This window comes from Populus trichocarpa, chromosome 13 (genome assembly GCF_000002775.5).
Source record: "Populus trichocarpa isolate Nisqually-1 chromosome 13, P.trichocarpa_v4.1, whole genome shotgun sequence".
Classification (NCBI taxonomy): Eukaryota; Viridiplantae; Streptophyta; class Magnoliopsida; order Malpighiales; family Salicaceae; genus Populus; species Populus trichocarpa.
This window is the reverse complement of record NC_037297.2, coordinates 9644533-9662616: the sequence shown is the minus strand read 5'-3', so window position 1 is coordinate 9662616 and position 18084 is coordinate 9644533. Positions and strand designations below refer to the sequence as shown.

The 18084-nt window shown below is 33.2% G+C and overlaps 1 protein-coding gene and 1 non-coding gene across 6 annotated transcripts; both read right to left on the bottom strand.

Moving 5' to 3' along the window:
* Positions 1–742: 742 nt before the first annotated feature.
* On the bottom strand, positions 743–13171 carry LOC7477758 (uncharacterized). Of its 5 annotated transcripts, none has more exons than XM_002319832.4 (19): positions 12971–13171; positions 12328–12369; positions 12149–12226; positions 9877–9933; positions 9633–9737; positions 9163–9274; positions 7560–7605; positions 7331–7402; positions 4978–5040; positions 4727–4881; positions 4488–4552; positions 3361–3511; positions 2936–3041; positions 2709–2844; positions 2455–2519; positions 2145–2309; positions 1866–1938; positions 1707–1780; positions 743–1079 (listed from the first exon to the last, which is right to left on the bottom strand). In XM_002319832.4, the coding sequence occupies exons 1-18, from the start codon at positions 12990–12992 to the stop codon at positions 1725–1727; spliced, it is 1569 nt and encodes a 522-aa protein (XP_002319868.2). In that variant the 5' UTR covers positions 12993–13171; the 3' UTR covers positions 743–1079; positions 1707–1724. The 5 variants fall into 5 exon arrangements, with proteins under 5 accessions (XP_002319868.2, XP_024439795.1, XP_024439797.1 ...); XM_024584027.2 differs by having other exon boundaries at positions 12149–12220; XM_024584029.2 differs by having other exon boundaries at positions 12142–12226; positions 12971–13169.
* On the bottom strand, positions 5790–5867 carry LOC112323938 (small nucleolar RNA U30). Its single transcript, XR_002977483.1, has one exon. It is a non-coding gene; the product is annotated as a small nucleolar RNA U30 (small nucleolar RNA).
* Positions 13172–18084: the final 4913 nt, after the last annotated feature.

The window sequence follows — 18084 nt, the reverse complement described above, 5'->3', positions numbered from 1 at the left end:
AACAAATTTCTCTACTTCCACCATTTTTTGATAAGTTTCTTTCCTCTCTTAAACCTTTAAGTTGAAAATAAATAAAATAAACTCAGACTGAAATAAAATTTTTAAAAACTTTAAAATTAAATATACATTCCATGCATTTTCCTCATATTTTAAAATAGCGGTTCTTTATCTTTTAATTTTATCTTTTTACTATAATATAAAACTTTATCTTGTAAAATTAAATGGTTCTTTATTTTTTTAATTTTATCTTTTTACTATAATTTAAAACTTTATCTCATGAAATTAAGCCATAAAAGAATTAAATTAAAAACAAAAATTTAAGGATAAAATTAAAAAGAAAGAAAGAAAGTGAGAAGCTTCACTTTTAAAACACTAGGATTGATAATGAATAAATTTATCACTATTCACTATAGACATGTTCATTTTCAAATAAAAGAAAACAAAATTATAATCCCTTAATTCTAACATATAGTGGTTTCCGGCAAAAATGTCATCATAATCATAAGAATAATTAACCATCTTCACTTCAAAATCTAAATCAAATCCTTTGAAACAAATTTTAATCTTCCAGGAAAACATATAGGCTTTGACATGTCATTGCAAAGATATAATTATAAAAAGTAACTAAGCGTATATTTTCCCATAAAAAAAAAAAAACGTAGAGCTTTAGAAAAGGTGGACAACTAAGGGGGCATCAAAATGAAAGCCATAAATATGCTGCTCATCTTGGGGATCATGTAACGAAAAAAACACCCACTGGAAACATGTAATTAACTCAATAATATGTTCTGCTATATGGGAATCAAGTCAGGAAAAAACCCCACACTGGACAAACTTCAACAGACAAATTTATCAATGAGCATGCCATTGGTATATCAGGTATATTCTATGCTTAAGCATCTAAAGCATCAATGCTCTGGAACGGGGGGGGGGGGGTGGGGGGGGGTGGCGCGGGAACACATGCTCATAACCCAGCATCCAAAAACTACTTAAGGAGCTCCTTCCCCCAAATATACGAACCAACACATGTAGGTGTGCTGCCGAAATACACAAAAGTTGTCCTTTTGATGTCAGATTGCCTGTCATAAAAAATCAGTTACTTTGAATAGGTGGACCAATTGTGCAAAATAAGAATCTTTTACTTACAAAGGAACTCAGTCTAATGTAGTTATTAGTCAATTTTTTCTCTCACAACACAAGCAATCAGGATTTTCCTTTGGAGTGAACCAAGTAGATAAATGGCATTGGATAATTTATAGCATTACAGTTAGATGAAGAAATGATTTTAAACAAGCTGCTTGGAGAATAATTCAATAAAAATCACCTCTATATAGAGAAGAAAAAAAGGCCAGCTCCCAATCAATACATTTTTGTCCATTTACATAGAATAAGTGCATGTAATATATTTTGAGGTCCCGTCAAAAAAACAAAATTCAGAGGCATGTACACGATAAGGACAGTTGATTGATGCAGCAGACAAATGCCAAAATAATGTTTAGCAAACAAACCAAAATAAGAAAAGTACAAATTATTAATTTAAAACAGAGACAAATATTCCGTCTTAAACCAAAACAACAAAATAGAACTTCAATCATTCCAATTCAAGAGAGCATACAAAAAGTGCAAAGCTGGACTTAGTTTGCATGGTATAACAGCTTAATTATGCATAAAGAAAAATGCATGGGTTTAGAATGCAACACACTCACCTTTAATGCAAAATTGTTTTAAGAATTATAACCCAAAGGAAGTTCCATGACTTTTCCCACTGCAACTGTTTTCCCTGGAAGACACAACACTCCACTTGAGATGGGATCTCAACAAATGAACAAATCACACATCATTAAATGTTAAGTGTGGTAAGTTACCCTCAGTACGAAGAGTAAACCTGCCGAGTTGTGCAAAATCTGAAAACTTCTCAATGCATATCAAGTTGTTTACCTAACAGGGATAATGGCAAGGAAAGATCTAATAAATATTAAAAAAGTTTTATCAAATTAATTATGTCTCATTGAAATACACTAATAAGTAATCTATGTTTGAATGTACTGGCATGCACAATAAACAATTTTAAATGTTAAAAAGTAAAGCAAAGTTGCAGGCACAAATTTCTAGAGAAAAATGCCATGTAAGTCATATCCTAATACCTGAACACGGCAGACAACTATGGCACCATTCTTCACAAAGAGGACTTTCTTTTTCATAGGTTTCCTTGTCTTTGGATCAATTTGCTGCAGCAGCTGAACAATCTCACACTCCTCAACAACAGCATGTATGTGCAAGACAGCCTTGTAGCCAGCTGTAAAAATTGCCTAGAATAGCAACAACAATTTTCTGCTTTAGTTGCTACAGTATACATCAAGGCAGATCTAAGATAAAGTCCTAGATATGACAAGCTACTAAAGAGATAAGAAAATAAAGGAAAATGAAAAACAAAATTAAAACTCAAAGGCATACATTATCCACTAGTTCAAGGATTTGCAACTGTGCATCAAACTCTGTAACTGCAGTGATTGGCCTTGCTGCATAAAGAAGTACAAATTAAAAAAGTCAGGTCAACAACAAAGAAGCCAGAGGAAAATATGACAAAACTCACACACAACCACATACTTAACATCAACTTGTTGCAGATCAAATTAGCTCTTTTCACAACATCAAAGATTAAGGAACCTTTATTTGTAACTTCTAAGAACAAACTTAAAAAAACTTACCAACACTTGAAAGCACAAAACCAGACAATATATCCTCATCATCAATTCCAGATAATCTAACCCGTACATTTTCTCCTGGTCCTGCACATCTTACCTTGTTTTCATCGCAATATACAGCAAGAACTTTCACCACAGTCTGTGGATAGGTGTACACGAGGCATTATATCACAACATAAACAATAAAATAGAGAGAGCAAGAAGTAAAACACAGGTCAGAGCACACACACCTTGTTTGGCATGACCAACAAGGAATCACCCTCTGTCACACTACCAGACTCTACTTTGCCCATAACAACAGTTCCCATGTCCTTAAATTTGTCAATAATAGGCATCCTGCAAATTTAAAAATCATATAATAAGAGATTTATTTTGACACGGTAAAGAATTAAATCAATCAATGTTTCTTGTAAAATATCATCAATATAGTAGCCATGACCACTGCTGCTAAAACTTCACAAGAAGCATTCTCTCATATCAGAACATTTCAACTCATTCAAAAGAATTGTTAGTGTCGGTACCATTACATTCAATTTAAGCATGTAGAAAAACATGCATGCCAAAAAGGGGAAAAAAAGAAGATAAAAAGATCAACTAAGAGAAAAATTCAATGCAGGGATGGACAGAAAAAGTGGGGGCAGGGATGCAACTTTACCTAAAAGGACCCTTTGGATCTCGTGGAGGAACTTCAATAGCATCAAGGGCCTCAAAAAGGCATGGGCCATTCCACCATGGACATATAGCCTTACCCATTCTTGTTTTCATGTTGGTGCCAAGCAGACCAGATATTGGTAGGAATTGGACATCTGTAACAAAAAAGTACCATCCCATGTAATCAAACCATCTACTGATATTAGAGACAAAATCATCATGAAAAAGCAATCAGACAGATTCAGATGACAGCATGTTATCCTTGATGTTCAAATAGTTAAGATGATGCCAAATGTGCAAGAAATTTAAATAGTAACCATGTCAACATCAGAGAAATTTTTGACAACCAGTCATGCTTGAAAACATCCACAAGATTTAGGCTCCATTTTTTATAGCTATGACTTTTTTTTGTGGTTGGGGCTGTAAGTTGTAGCTGTTTTAGCTGTGACTGGTTGTAAGGGTGTTTGGTAATACGTGCTGTAGCATGTTCTATATTAAACAAGATTCAAAAGCCTACAAGCCTCATTTGGTAGCTTCTTACTTTTGGCTTCCAAATCTTTTCAAAGAAACTTTTAAAAGTTCACAATAGACCTTTTACATTGGCTTTTAGAATAAAAGCTTAAAAAGCTTGGAAAAGGCCACAAGCCATCCTTACCCAAACAAAGTCCTAGTTTGCAAATTTCAACAATAAAAATGTACCTAGACCATTGACACATACCTTTAACAGTAAAGATGTTGACCTAATAACCCAGCAGGATTTATAGAGCAACGCTACACGTATGGTAATTAGAAAAGATGAGATTGGGACTTGAGGTTACTTCATCCCATTGGAGAATTAAATATGAAACAACTCTCTTATCAAAAGGACGCCTAAGGAATCTTAATCAAAGCATTGCACGGAATTTACCAAATTTAGTTCATTCCCCGCTGTATATTATTCAAAGTTTCAGGCCTCTTTAATTACTAAACAAGCAATCTACAAAGGTGTCCAGATTCAGAATCTATATAACACCTCAGACCTTTTCACAGTTAATAAAATGAAAACAAAAACAAAAGCTCCAAACAAAACCTAAACATTCTAGGAAAGGAAAAGTTTAAAGCATTAGACCACAGAAGAAAATCCCCCGGTACCTTTCTTCACATTGTAGCCAGAAAGCTTGAGAAAAGGTACCATCTTTGATTCGATCTCATCATACCTGGGAGAAATTACGAAAATAAATCAAAACAGCCAGCAGAAAGAAACTATCACAGGACAGACCCAGAAGAAGCATGCAGGTGCTTCCACACATGCACATTATGCCCACAAAGAAAGGACATGTAATTATATGCACATCCACGGGAGGCACACACTGCTGAACAGGGAAAAGCACCTTTCTTTTGACCAGTTCACAGTTGGATCATCCATTTTATTCACAACAACAAGCAGCTTAGACACTCCCAAGGTCTTTGCAAGTTGAACATGCTCACGGGTCTGCCCTCCTCTCTCATAGCCAGTTTCAAATTCTCCTTTCCGAGCAGAAATAACCTAATAATGAGATAGAGGTCTGTCAAAAAATTTAAAATCAATAATTCATGGCAGAGAAAGTAAAAGTGGAAAACAAAGAGTTTGGTACAAACTTACTAGCACACCAATATCAGCCTGAGATGCTCCACTAATCATATTTGGAACATAACTCTTGTGGCCCTGAAGTTTCAAGAACGGCAAAATTATAGGTACTTCCCAACAAAAAGTGAGGATATTAAACTAGAAATGAAAACCAAAATTCGAAATAAATCAGCACAGAACAACCTAAAGATGCAAGGAAGGGTTTCTTTCCTATTGCATGAAATTAAAAATAAATCAGCACAGAAAAACAAAAGAATTGCCGCAGCTCATAATTTCAGAGTAGTACGTGATCAGACAATCATGAAGAATTTCTAATGGAGCCAAAACTATTAGTTTTGCCGAAGTTGCCTCAAAAGAAATGAAACAAAAGTTTCTTTTTGCATGGTTTGACAGTGCTATCCATTCTAATTCTTTCCCCAAACCATTCCATGTTTAAAGAAATTGCATATCACCTCAATCACACTGACAAAACCAAGCATGTTCCCTTCTATACCTTTTGGAGCATGTCCATCAAGAGACTAATACATCTCAAAATTAGAAGTGTTCTATAAAGAACATGTTGCAGCATGAGAGCTGTTAAAACTATTTAAGAATCTAATGTCAGCCACTGGAATAGCTAAAATGTTGAATTTTGATTTGCTCAATTTGAATAAATTCAAAGAAAGAGCTTAAGAGAAAGGAAAAGAGAGTTGCAAGAGATTTCAAAGCACCAATGAGAACTTCACTTCCAATAACTACAGAAGGAATTCCATGAAATGACAGTTACACAAATGATTGTGCAGGAAAAGATTTGAAAATAATAGAAAAAGGAAAAATCAAGACAAGATGCTCAGTCCATTTATGAATTGACAAGATTTTTCCCCATGTTAATATCAGATTAACGAGATAGTGATCTCATCATTGCACCTTCTCTTTCTATAGATGCGTAGGTCAATAGACATGCATATGCACATATAGTGGCAGAAAAAGGGTACTAGGATACATGGTTTTGAAGAAAGAAGAGGAATCAAGAAAAGGAATCAAGAAATCCTCTTTTGAAACAAAGAATGATATCCTGTTTCCAAATAACTTGGATAATTCAAAGAATGATTTGTCCTGTTATTTTCAAGTTTTGCTCTCTTCTGTTTCAGGAAGGAAAAAAAACAACCAAAGACAATCCATCAGTTTAGCGAATTATTTTGGTTGGAACCAAATGCACACTCCATTTTTAGTGTATTTGAGCTTGGTAGAACAACTCTAGCATGTCTTTCAATATATCCTCTTTCTATACTATTATATTTTGCTAGAATGCTTCCTTGAATCTAGCTACTCCTAGTTGCTGGGTGAGAATATATTTGATGTTTTCAAGCATCCTCGAATCAAACAAGCCTTCAATTTAAATATATCAACCAGTCAAACACAAACAGCTGCAACAAGAACTTGAGAAAGATGAAAACTAACAAGAACAAATGCTGCTACAAGCTTTTGCAAGCTCTCCCCAAATGAATACATGGCACTATAGAAAGAATCACAATGTGCATAGAGGACTATATGTCATCATCCACAAACCTCAAGGAGCAAAGGATGATCACAGAATCTAACCACTTGGTCATCTGCTCTAGTTACTGTGCTCAAAATCAGTGATCAAATCCATGAAAAATCAGAATTATCCTTTTTCAATTGCTAAGACAAAGTCTCTCAACAACAAAGGACAACCATTAGTTTCAAACCCTATTACTGCAACGTAACAGGATGGAAGACTAGTTTCTTGTGAAGGCTTTTTCTCATCTTTCCCACTATAAGGCACAACTAATCTAAGTGATAAAGGCTGACACATGCAAGGACAATTTTTCAAGTTATTTGTACTTTTATTATTGAGTAATATTGTCAGGAAGTTTTTATTTACAGTATTTACATTATATCGAGTGGTCTATATCAAGGGTAAATGTTGCAGAGCACATTGAAGTATGGATAGAAAACAAGGAGGGATGGAAATGAGTGAGATGAAGAAAGAAAAAAAGGCAAGTAACCAAGCAAAAACCACACACTACACTCAACTTAGTATCATTACAAAACTAGGTTATGGAGTAAAATCTCTCGTAAGATGTCTAAATGCTAGATTATTCTTTATCATTTCAACATATGCCATGTATGGTCCATTTCTCCCCCTCGACACTTGAATTGACCATATTTCCTTGCTGGCCAAAAACATGCGCCGATAACATTTTTTTTCAGGACCCACTCCTCAGGAGAAGAATGTTATGCATAGCTAGCTTCATTTTCACTATAAATATCTCATCTAGCAAAACTCATTTATCATTGAAATAATGGATAGAAATAACTGGAGTGAAGAAAGTGGAAACAATATTTTGAAGATGTAATTTCTCACCGGTGCATCTAAAATTGTAAATCTTGATGTCTCTGTTTCAAAGTACGCTCTTCCAACTTCAACTGTTTTGCCCTGCAATAAACATTATACAAATAAAATGTTTAAAGTGGGATTAAAATCAGTTTTGCATACAAATGAACATTAAAATAATGGAAATTGAAGCAGGATTAACAAAAATAGAATAAAAAAAATCTGGCTCCACGGATACACAATTGTCACAGAACCGTACCTTAACCCTCTCCTCCTCATTGGTGTCCATAATATAAGCCATATACCTAGCAAATGGAAAATAATCATGGTCATCAAAACGTATTAAGCAAATCTATGGAAGTAAAAATTATTTAAGGAATATTCTGTTCAGAACTTGGGAAAAACAGCAACAGTTTGAAAGACTAAGAGTGTGTTTGGCAGTGTGGTTGCGGGTGCTTTTCAAATAACTTTTCGTGCCAAAATGCATGCCAATGATGTTTTTTCATTTTTTAAAAATCATTTTTAACATCAGCACATCAAAACGATCCAAAACGTACAAACCATATTAAATTTTAGCAAAAAAAAAAAAAAAAATTTCAAATTTTTTGGGAACGCGGGTTGAACCGCGTTCCCAAACGCTTCCTAAGAATGAGGGATCATTTGATAAAAATGCAGAAAAAACTCAAAGCATCAATGAGATTGAGAAGAAAGAATAATGCAGGATTATTAAAAAAACATAATCCTGAACATAAGCAAATAATATGTATACTTGGAATTTTTTTTGAGTAAATGAATCGCGTAATCTCATTTGATAAGTTCTTTTCTGGAACAAAACCATTCTAATCCTGTTATGTGACTTGTTATCTAAAGATTAATTAAGACAACAACTATTCCCCTTGATTAGCTCATAAATTAACCCTTACGGTTGACACAAACTCTAACAGAATAAATTTCTATAGAGGTGGTAAGATAACATCTACAAATCATATAAGTTCTATATCAGAGAAGCCCATTGCAGAGTAAAATTTTAGTAAGCTTAAAACTATTGCACCTGGTAGTTTCAGACATGCATGATTTAATATGTAGTATGTACATGTATTATTTAATATGTAATATGTATGATTTGTAGCTCATCTCAAATCATTCTAAGAAGCCCAAAGAGGCAGCCTCTCTCCTTGTTTGTTGGGTGGTTTCAAGCGTACACAAACAAGTACCAGCCGCAACAGAGCAAACTAAGACTAAAAGAGTCAGGTGCTTAGCTACAAACACACGCAAACAGAATGTGGTTCTGGTCGACAGTTTCTTTCCATATTACCAAAAGGGGATGCAGGACATTCAAGGAATCCGTGACTTCCATACCACCACAATACTGGTCTTCCTAGGAATTTAATTAAATAGTGTCCTGATTTTGCTCAAAAAGGAGTTTATCATTCACATGCATCAATCAGAAACATTGCAAAACAATGGAGGCAAGCATAGAGTTCAAGCATGATAATCTTGAATCATGTTGTATCAATTTTTCTTTCCTTGCATCACTACAAGTTAGTACCACAAACAAAAGAGAAAACTAAAATAACATAACAAACAACTGTAACAAGTTTCTCCCGTTACATGTTTTTTCCAATCCAGCTGCCAAATGAAAGACAAGAAATTTCAACAACATTACATGTATTCTAGGCAATAACAACAGCCAATCTAGCAATCTAAAAATAATGGAAGTCACAATGAAAAAAAAAAAGATAATGCAGACCAGTCATAAAGCTATACCAAATAAAACGGCCAATTTGCATACCCTTGCAAAAAGGGGAACTGAAAATACCATTCAGATAAATCCAAATTATATATAAAAAAAAAGGACCTACCAACTTTCTCTACTTTTTTCCTTAGCTTCTTTCTCATATTTCTGGATTGTGCGATCATCCACCTGTCCACTAAGAAAGAGTATCTGGCCCCCAGTGGTGGACTTACCAGCATCTGCAGCCAGACACAGAACATTAACTACTACACTAATGGAAGATAAGAACTAATTTTTTAGAAGAGGCACGAAAACTGAGTAAACCAGATACAGAATGCCATTGCAGAGTTAGATAATGAAATTGAAAACAACATTCTTAATAAAAAATGCACCAATCAAGACAACTACTTGCAGCATGACAATAATTTTTACTTCAACAATGCACCAATCAGATGATAGTAACAATAACCACTCAACAACCTAATGCATGGTGGCAGTAGTGTAGTAACCATGGGGTAAATAGCAAAAGGACAAAACAAATAAGTAATCACAAGGCCATCATTTAATTTGGCAAAATTGTGAAGCATATTAACCTACCAACATGACCGATAAAAACAACATTTAAGTGTCGCTTCTTATTGTCTTCTTCCATCTCAACCGGAGCTCCCACATCTTCTGATACAGGTACTTCCTTATCTTTCACTACAAAACAAAAGACAAGTAAAGGAATGGTAACAAGCACGTGTATAACTAACAAAACATCATGTGGATACGTCAAAAATCATAATGCATGCATAAATATCAATGTATAATGAAAAATAGAAGGATACTCCCAAAATACCTTTGGATGTCTCAGCCTGCATTTCCTGAGTGCTTATGGTGACATTATCATTTGAATCTGAAAACATCCAAAGCAAAACCTGTCAGACAATGGTTTGATATCAAACTTATCCACAAATCTTAATATATGAACAAGAAAAGTGGGAGCCCATCACCAGTATATCAGATTAGCAGTAAAAAAGAATACCTACTCACAATGAAACAGAAGATGCATAGATATCAATTGCTTTGCAAACAAAAAACAGGTGTACGGTGCTATTTGTATGTTCTTTTGTTAAGATATACAAACATGTATACATTTGCATTAAGTATGTGTTTGGTATTGTGGTGCAAAGAGCTTTTCAAAAGTGTTTTTCACTTGAAAATGCATCAAAATAATTTGTTTTTTTTTTTTTTTTGACATCAGCACATCAAAATCATCGGAAAGCACTAAAAAAAACATCAATTTGATGTTTTTTCAAGGCAAACAAGCACTAAGCATATGTTGTTTGTATTATTTTTTATGCACATAAGTTGGTGTGCAGGTGGGTGAAGGGGATGAAGACACGAGAAGAAAAACAAAGAGCAATGAAACAACCAACAAAAATATAAAATGAAGCCACATTGGCAGAGAAGAAACAAACACAAGCACCACGTCGAGTGATCAATCCACCATTATTGGTAAGGGCATTTTCTTTTCCTTTCATTTCTTTTATCACGAGATATTTCAAGGTATGTAATCTCAACGTTGTAAAGGAAAAGGGCACAAAAAGGCACTAAGCCTGTAAAATGCCCGAGGCGTTAGGCACACACCCGAATGAACCAAGGCAATATGCTATAAATTAAAAATATATATTATATTATATAAATCTAAAATATATATCTTTCCAATTAAGATTAGATCATTAGAAAATCAAAAGAGAATATAAAATACCATAATATAGTCATATAAAGTTATATTTTTCACCCTTAAAACAAAATAAGATAATTTAAAGTAGTAAGTAGCCAAATAGATTAAAAAGCAAAATTAAATATCATCATCATTATTCATTAATCTTCAGAAACATCTCCATTCATGCTTTCCTCTCCTTCACTTGAATCCTCCATATCCTCCATTTCATGATTATAATTGAAATCCTCATCTCTCAAACTATATTGCACTTGTTTAGAAAAAATTAACGTATTAACTATACAAATGTGTTGTTCTTTGACTCCCACTGTTGAAAAAAGAAAGTGTGATTGGTGTCTCTTCTAAGTCTCCTTCATTGTCTGTTTGTCTCCCACTTTAATGATTTTTTTAATTCTTTTACCCTAATCTTAGTTTTTTACAAAAATACCCCTAAGTTGTTTCTTGTGGTAAATTAAAAAAATGGACAAATAGGTCAATTCATAAATCATTTAAAAAATGAGATAAATTCAACAAAAAAGGAAGAACTTCAAGCAAGCGCTAGCCTTAGCACCTTGCACCCACTCACAAGGCACTCGCCCAGGCAGCGCCTCATTGAAATCCAACGCATGAGACTAATAAAGGCATTGGGGCCTTGCCTTGCCTCGCCTGGAGCGCCTAGGCACCTCTTGACAACATTGTCTAATCTAATAGGAACTATCACCCAATGGTGCTCTATTAAACTACAAGGCAAAAGTGAAATGCTCATTCATCAGTAAAACAAACTGCAAATTTAAGCCACAACGACTGAGAAGGAAAGAACACAGGGACCAACATGATGAGGGGTCAATAACCAAATGGGACAAGCATTTACTTTCCTTCCTTTTATTTCGTCACTAAGTATTTCATGTTTCATGGTATCCAATAGACCTTACTTTCCTTCCATTTATTTCGTCACTAAGTGTTTCATGTTTCATGGTATCCAATAGACCACTGTCAATAGTAAGTTTAGAACCCAAATACAGAGGATGCTAGATCTACACCAATCCATCAACTCCTATATGCAAAATCATAACATTAAGTATCACAATTGAAATGGTTCAATTGTAGAAGACATTCACCTAATCCATGACAAGTTCAAATGCAGAAAAGGAAGCTAATTGATTCCACAACTAGTCAGGGCTTTAATTTTGTTTAGCACCTTGATTCAATTTCCATATATTTGATAGTTAGCTATCTGCAAAATACAGAATAGTTAAATTAATCATTACTGAAGACACCCCATTTCTAATTTAGCCAGAATCATACCAGAACCATGTCAGACCTTTTGGACATTAAGGTACACTTATTTTCACACAAAAAATTACAACAAGAAAGTTCTAGGCAAGAATTTCACTGTACCACCAACCTTCCTCCATTTTATCCACCTCCTCAACTTCTTCTGGCTTTGCATCTTCTGGATTAATCACCCCATTTACCTCTGATGCTAAGATTAAATTAAATAATTCAATTTCTATCCCGAACATTAAATAAATAAATAAAAAGTAAAACTAATACTTCATTTAAATAATAAAATGCTAACACAACCTGCTGAGTCAAGCTGTAACGAACGAATCTCCTCCGCAATATCTATCATTGAAAAACATGTGTAAACAAAGTAAGCATCGAAATTCTCAAAATTGATTGCAATCTGAGATGTAAAAGCTCCACTTGATTGCTAATTCAACACTTAAAAGCATAACTAAAAACAAAAATATCACCAAGAATTGTATCTTTATTGTCCTCATCATGGAAATGGGTAGAGGAACCTGATTAATAGATGCATATACACATCCCAAAGCTGTTTAAAAATACTCTATAAACCATACCTGACCATACCCCAGCCCAACCCCACATCCCCATGGGTATCATGTTAAAGGATAAAGAAGTAATAAACGGGTATACCGTGCCCGCTTAACAAATCATCTCTTCAATTGAAAGGAACCAGCACATGGGTTCTCTCGAGAGAGAAGCAAATCCCAGAATCCATCCATTTCAGCGATTTAATCCACACCGTATTACCAAATCCAACAAATAAAAATCAAATCTCACATCTCAAGAATGCCCCGTAAATTTTACATGCAAAGAATCTTCAGATTTACATCTCAAACACATAAACAAACTATTTCAAAAGTAATCCAACAATTTCATCAAACGAAAGTAAGATAAAGTTCGAAAAGAGAAGGCAAACCAAGTGGAGTCACTTCTGCCATTGCTGCAGAGTGGAGACGACGGCGCCGCCGCTGCTGCTGCTGCTGCTGCTGATGATGATGATGATGATGATGATCACTGGGTTGCGGCTGGCTGGTGGCTGTGGGTTTGGAACTATGTGGCGGTAGGGTGTTCGCGTGCTTTTTGTTCTTACTGTTTTGCGGATTATACTGGAATGATGGTTTGTTTTTGTGGAATGATGGTTTGTTTTTGTTTATTAAAAATAATTAAAAGAATATTTTTTTAAATTAAATTTTTTTAATATTTTTAAATCATTTTAATATTAAAAAATTTAAAAAATAAAAATATATTATTTTAATTTATTTTTTTAATTAAAAACACTTTAAAAAATAACTATTATCATATCACTAAACACTCCAAAAAAAATCATTTGATTTTTCCTTATAGTATTTTTTAAAAATATTTTGAAATAATATTTTTTATTTTTTAAATTTTATTTTTAATATTAGTATATTAAAATATTTAAAAATTTTATTTTAAAAAAATACAAGTTTTTCTAAAAATATTTTTAAACACAAAAACTACACAATCAAAGTAAAAAAATGTGGTTTGCTTAGGATTTTTTTCTGTTAATTGTTCTTGTCGAAAAACAAATTGCTTATATAAAAATGAAAACAATGTTTTTATTTCCAATAGCTGCAAAATTCGCCTCCTCCTAGATAAGTTTTTAATACATGTACTTTTTTTTTCCTTAACTAGATTCTCTATTTGAACTTACGTGATATATTATAATTAATAATTAATAAAAAAAAGTTAAATCATGTTGTAAAAATATTGTTCATTCAAACTCATGATACTGTAAATTAGAACAATCCCTTGAGCCCACATATCTTTTTAGTGTTTTTTTTTTTCCTTCAGGTTCATGGCTGGGTTAGCTATTGCAGACTTTGACTAAGTTTGTTAGGAATTTGCTTTGTTTTCTATTGTTTTCACTAACATGTGTAAGGTTTGGCTTGGCTAGACTTTCTTCAGCTGTTTTCTTAGATTAGCTTAGCTATGGGAAGAACTATTTATTTTCAATTTATGCATTAAATAAATAGGGCAGTGGCATCATTAATGACACCTATTTGCTCTCATATTAGGTCTCTCTACAATATTGGGAGAGTCGATATGGTTTGCTTGGGGAATAGTATCACGTTTGTTTGAGACAAGGTTCTGCACTCTTTGCGTGTGATCTTATTGTGCAACAAATTGTGCTCTCTTTTTGGTTTGGTCAAAAATTGAAAATTCTCTGTTCTTTTTTAGTTTACAGGCAAAAACATTTTCTTTTGGTTTGCCTATCTCAATGCATGTGATGGACTTCTACTGGGGGTGTTTTCAGATTTTCCTTTCTACTGTTTTTTAGCTAGTGAAATGTCAATTCTTAAGAGTCATTATGACAAGGGTTTTTCTTGCGGGTGGGTTCCAAGGTTTTCATTAGGCTATTCATTTTTTTGTTTCTCTTAGATTCAAGTCTATGTATTACTTTTTGGCCACCGGTTATTGCACCATTAGTTTAGTCTTTTTTTTTTATCTCCGTTGCCTCTCTTGCTGGTTGTTGCACCATCATTTTAGTTCTTTTTTTTATCTCCGTTGCCTCTCCTGCTATCTTTGTTTAGTTTGTTTTCTGATGTATTTTTTAGGGGCATTGTTTCTTTCAGATTCTATCGGTTTTTAAGTGTTGCATGTGTGGCATATTTTGCATTGAGCCTGTTGCCCTTCGCTATTTTCAGATTGATTCCAATACTGAGGTTAGCTGATGTTTGTGCCATTCTTTTGCTTGGTTGTTTTTAACATTCCTGTCACAGTGCTTTTCATGCACAACTTCTACATTAATTTTGGTTCTTTCTGCAAGATTTAGCTGAGGTTTAATGTCATTTTATATTGGAATTTGCATATGTTTCTTTCATTGTTTGCAGGGTGCCTAACCTTATTTTTTGTTAGAAATATTTAGTATGGAAACAATATGGAGTTGACTTAGAGGCGTGAAAACACTATTTTTAAGGTGTTTATTTGTCCCACACAAAGACAACACCTCCATGATATAACTAAGCCCTTTAAACCTTTAAAAGGATGAGAAGATAAGACCAAGAAAATAATATATTTTTTTGTTTTTTTTCTATGTAGTAACATGCTTTTATAGACTTTGAAACATAACGATAAAACAGTATGACTATTCATTAAACAATATGATTGTTCATCAAACAATATAACTGTTCATTAAACAGTATAATTGTTCATATTAAGTTTCAAGTTTCAAATGCTATCTTTTGATATTATAAATATCCATATAATAGCATTAGGAAGCCAAATAGGAGAGTCTGTCCACCATGGCTTAATTTACTACATAATAGAAACCCATACTTTTGAGATTAGGAGGGAGTGTTTCTTTTCAATGTGGGATAAATATTTTTTCTTTCTTTATTCATTTACAAACTACATCAAAAATCCCCCACTAGTTTGTAATGAATATCTTTTCACTTGATAGAATTATGCTTACAAGAAGATATTTTGCAATTTAAACCTTCAATTAGTGTTAGAACTTGAATCCTACTAAAGTTATTGGTGTTCGCAGATTAAACCAAAACTTTTGGTGTAGAATAAAAGATATTACACACATAATACTATCCAAACTCTTAAAGAAGTTTACAACTGTTTAGCATTATTATGGTCATGTGCTCATATCTTATTTTTATGAATATTTACAAGAGAAAACCCTAACTCTTGTTAAAAGCGGCATCACTTCTATATTCATATAAGTGGAATTGTACATGTCTACATTACATTAAACACGAACTTTAAATTTCATTAAGAGCATATGTTCATCCTCCTTTACATAATAGAACACACTGAATACTATCAGAATATGGTCTAAAATTTATTATCAGTGTCCAACAGATACTAAACAGTGACTTGTTATTACCCATTAAACTTAGAGATAAGCTTATTGCTGATCCGATGTTGGGTTCCTATTACCGATATCTTTAATAATGGGTTTCAATCTCATTCCAATAGTTGTTTTCCGTACCATGTCTCTAGATAATCCTTTTGTGAGCGGATCCGTTAAATTATTCACAAACTTCACATAGACAATGATGACTACCCCATTTGTAATCAACTCTCGAATATATCAATGTCGAATGCTTATATGTCTTGACTTACTATTGTAAATGTTACTATAAGCTCGAGACATAGTTGTTTTACTATGGCAGTATAAAGAAATAGCTGACATAGATTGTGGCCACAACTTAATATCAAACAACATATTTCTTAGCTATTCTACTTCTTTACCTGCAGCAGTCATAGCAATAAATTCTGATTCCATGGTAGAATGAGAGATGCATGTTTGTTTCTTAGATGCCTAAGATATTATACCTTCTCCAAGTGAGAAAATCCATCCTGATGTGGACTTATTATCACTTGAACTAGTTATCCATCTTGCATCACTATATCCTTTAATCACAGCTGGAAAATCAGAATAAAATAAGCTCAAATCAATCGTTCTTTTTAGGTAACCAAAGACTCTTGCAATAGCCTTCCAATGATTTGTATTCAGTTTGCTTGTATATCTTGATAACTTGTATATAGCAAAAGCTATATCTAGTCTTGTACAATGCATAGCATACATAAGGCTTTAAATGGCACTAATATATTCTAGTTATGCTATCGTTTTATCACAATAATCATTGAACTTCATGCTAGAGTCAAATGGGGTATTAGCCTTCTTTTATATTGAGATGCTTAAACTTATCAAGCATTTTCTTAATATAATATGACTAATTAAGTGCATAGCCACTACCATATTTCTTAACTTTGATACCTAAAATTGTATCTACTTCACCAAGATCTTTCATTTTAAAAATAGAAGTGAGATACCTTTTGGTTTCAACTATTCCAATCATATTGGTGCTAAATATTAATATGTTATCTACGTAGAGACAAATAATCACACCAAAATCTTTTGTAAATTTGGAATACATACAATTATCAACACCATTGTGATGAAAACCATTCAACAAAATTGCTTTGTCAAACTTTTCATGCCATTGTTTTGGAGCTTGTTTTAAACCATATAAAGACTTTACCAATTTATAGACTTTTTCTTCATTTCCAGGAAGTATAAAACCCTCAGGTTGTTTCATATACACTTCCTTCTATAAATCTCCATTTAGGAAAATCGTTTTTACATCCATTTGATGAACATACAATTTATAAATTGATGCTAATGCAAAAAAACTCTAATTGATGTAATTCTTGCCACTGGAGAATAAGTGTCAAAATAATCAACACCCTCTTTTTGAGTAAAACCTTTGGTAACTAATCTTGCCTTGAAGGTTTGTATAGAACCATCGGTATTGCATTTTCTTCTAAACACCCACTTACATCCTATTGGCTTAGAACCTGGAGGTAAATCTACTAGGACCCAAGTATTGTTAGACAATATTGAATCTATTTCATCATTTACCGTTTCTTTCCAAAAAAACAACATCCTTAGAAGACATAGCTTGACTGAATGTCGTTGGATCATCTTCCATATTCAAGATCATAGGTGTCATTTTCAATACTTTATTTTTATCACCTTCCACTAAAAATACAATTGAATAAGTAGAAATAAAATATGTATCTATGTGTTTTTCCTTTCTAACTCTTTGACTTCTTCTAGGTTCACTTGAATCTCTTACTTATAGTTTTTTTTTATGTTTTTCACTTAACGTTGAGCTAGGAGTCATTACTTTTAGATTTGGTTCTTACACATTTGAATCACTTATGAATGTATTTTCGATAAATTCAACATGTATAGATTCAACAATCATATTAGTTTCTAAATCCAAAAGTCTATAAGCCTTTGATTTTTTGTGCATAACCAACAAAAACACTATTAAGACCTCTGGGTCCTAGTTTTGTTATTTGAGAATCAGAAATTTTATAAAAAGCTAAACACCCCCATACTTTAAAATAATTCATATTTGGTTTTCTACCGTTTCATGCTTCATAGGGAGAAACATTTAATTTTTTAGATAATACTCTATTATGAATGTGACACGCAGTAAATAAGGCTTCACCCCATAAATTATTTGGAAATTTAGCATTCAA

Coding starts and splice junctions, on each gene's coding strand:
- LOC7477758 (XM_002319832.4), bottom strand. CDS start 12,992: ATGGCAGAAGTGACTCCACTTG. Junction 12,370..12,970: donor GGCAGAAGTGACTCCACTTG/GTTTGCCTTCTC, acceptor TTTCAATGATAG/ATATTGCGGAGGAGATTCGT. Junction 9,275..9,632: donor TGTTTTTATCGGTCATGTTG/GTAGGTTAATAT, acceptor GTCTGGCTGCAG/ATGCTGGTAAGTCCACCACT.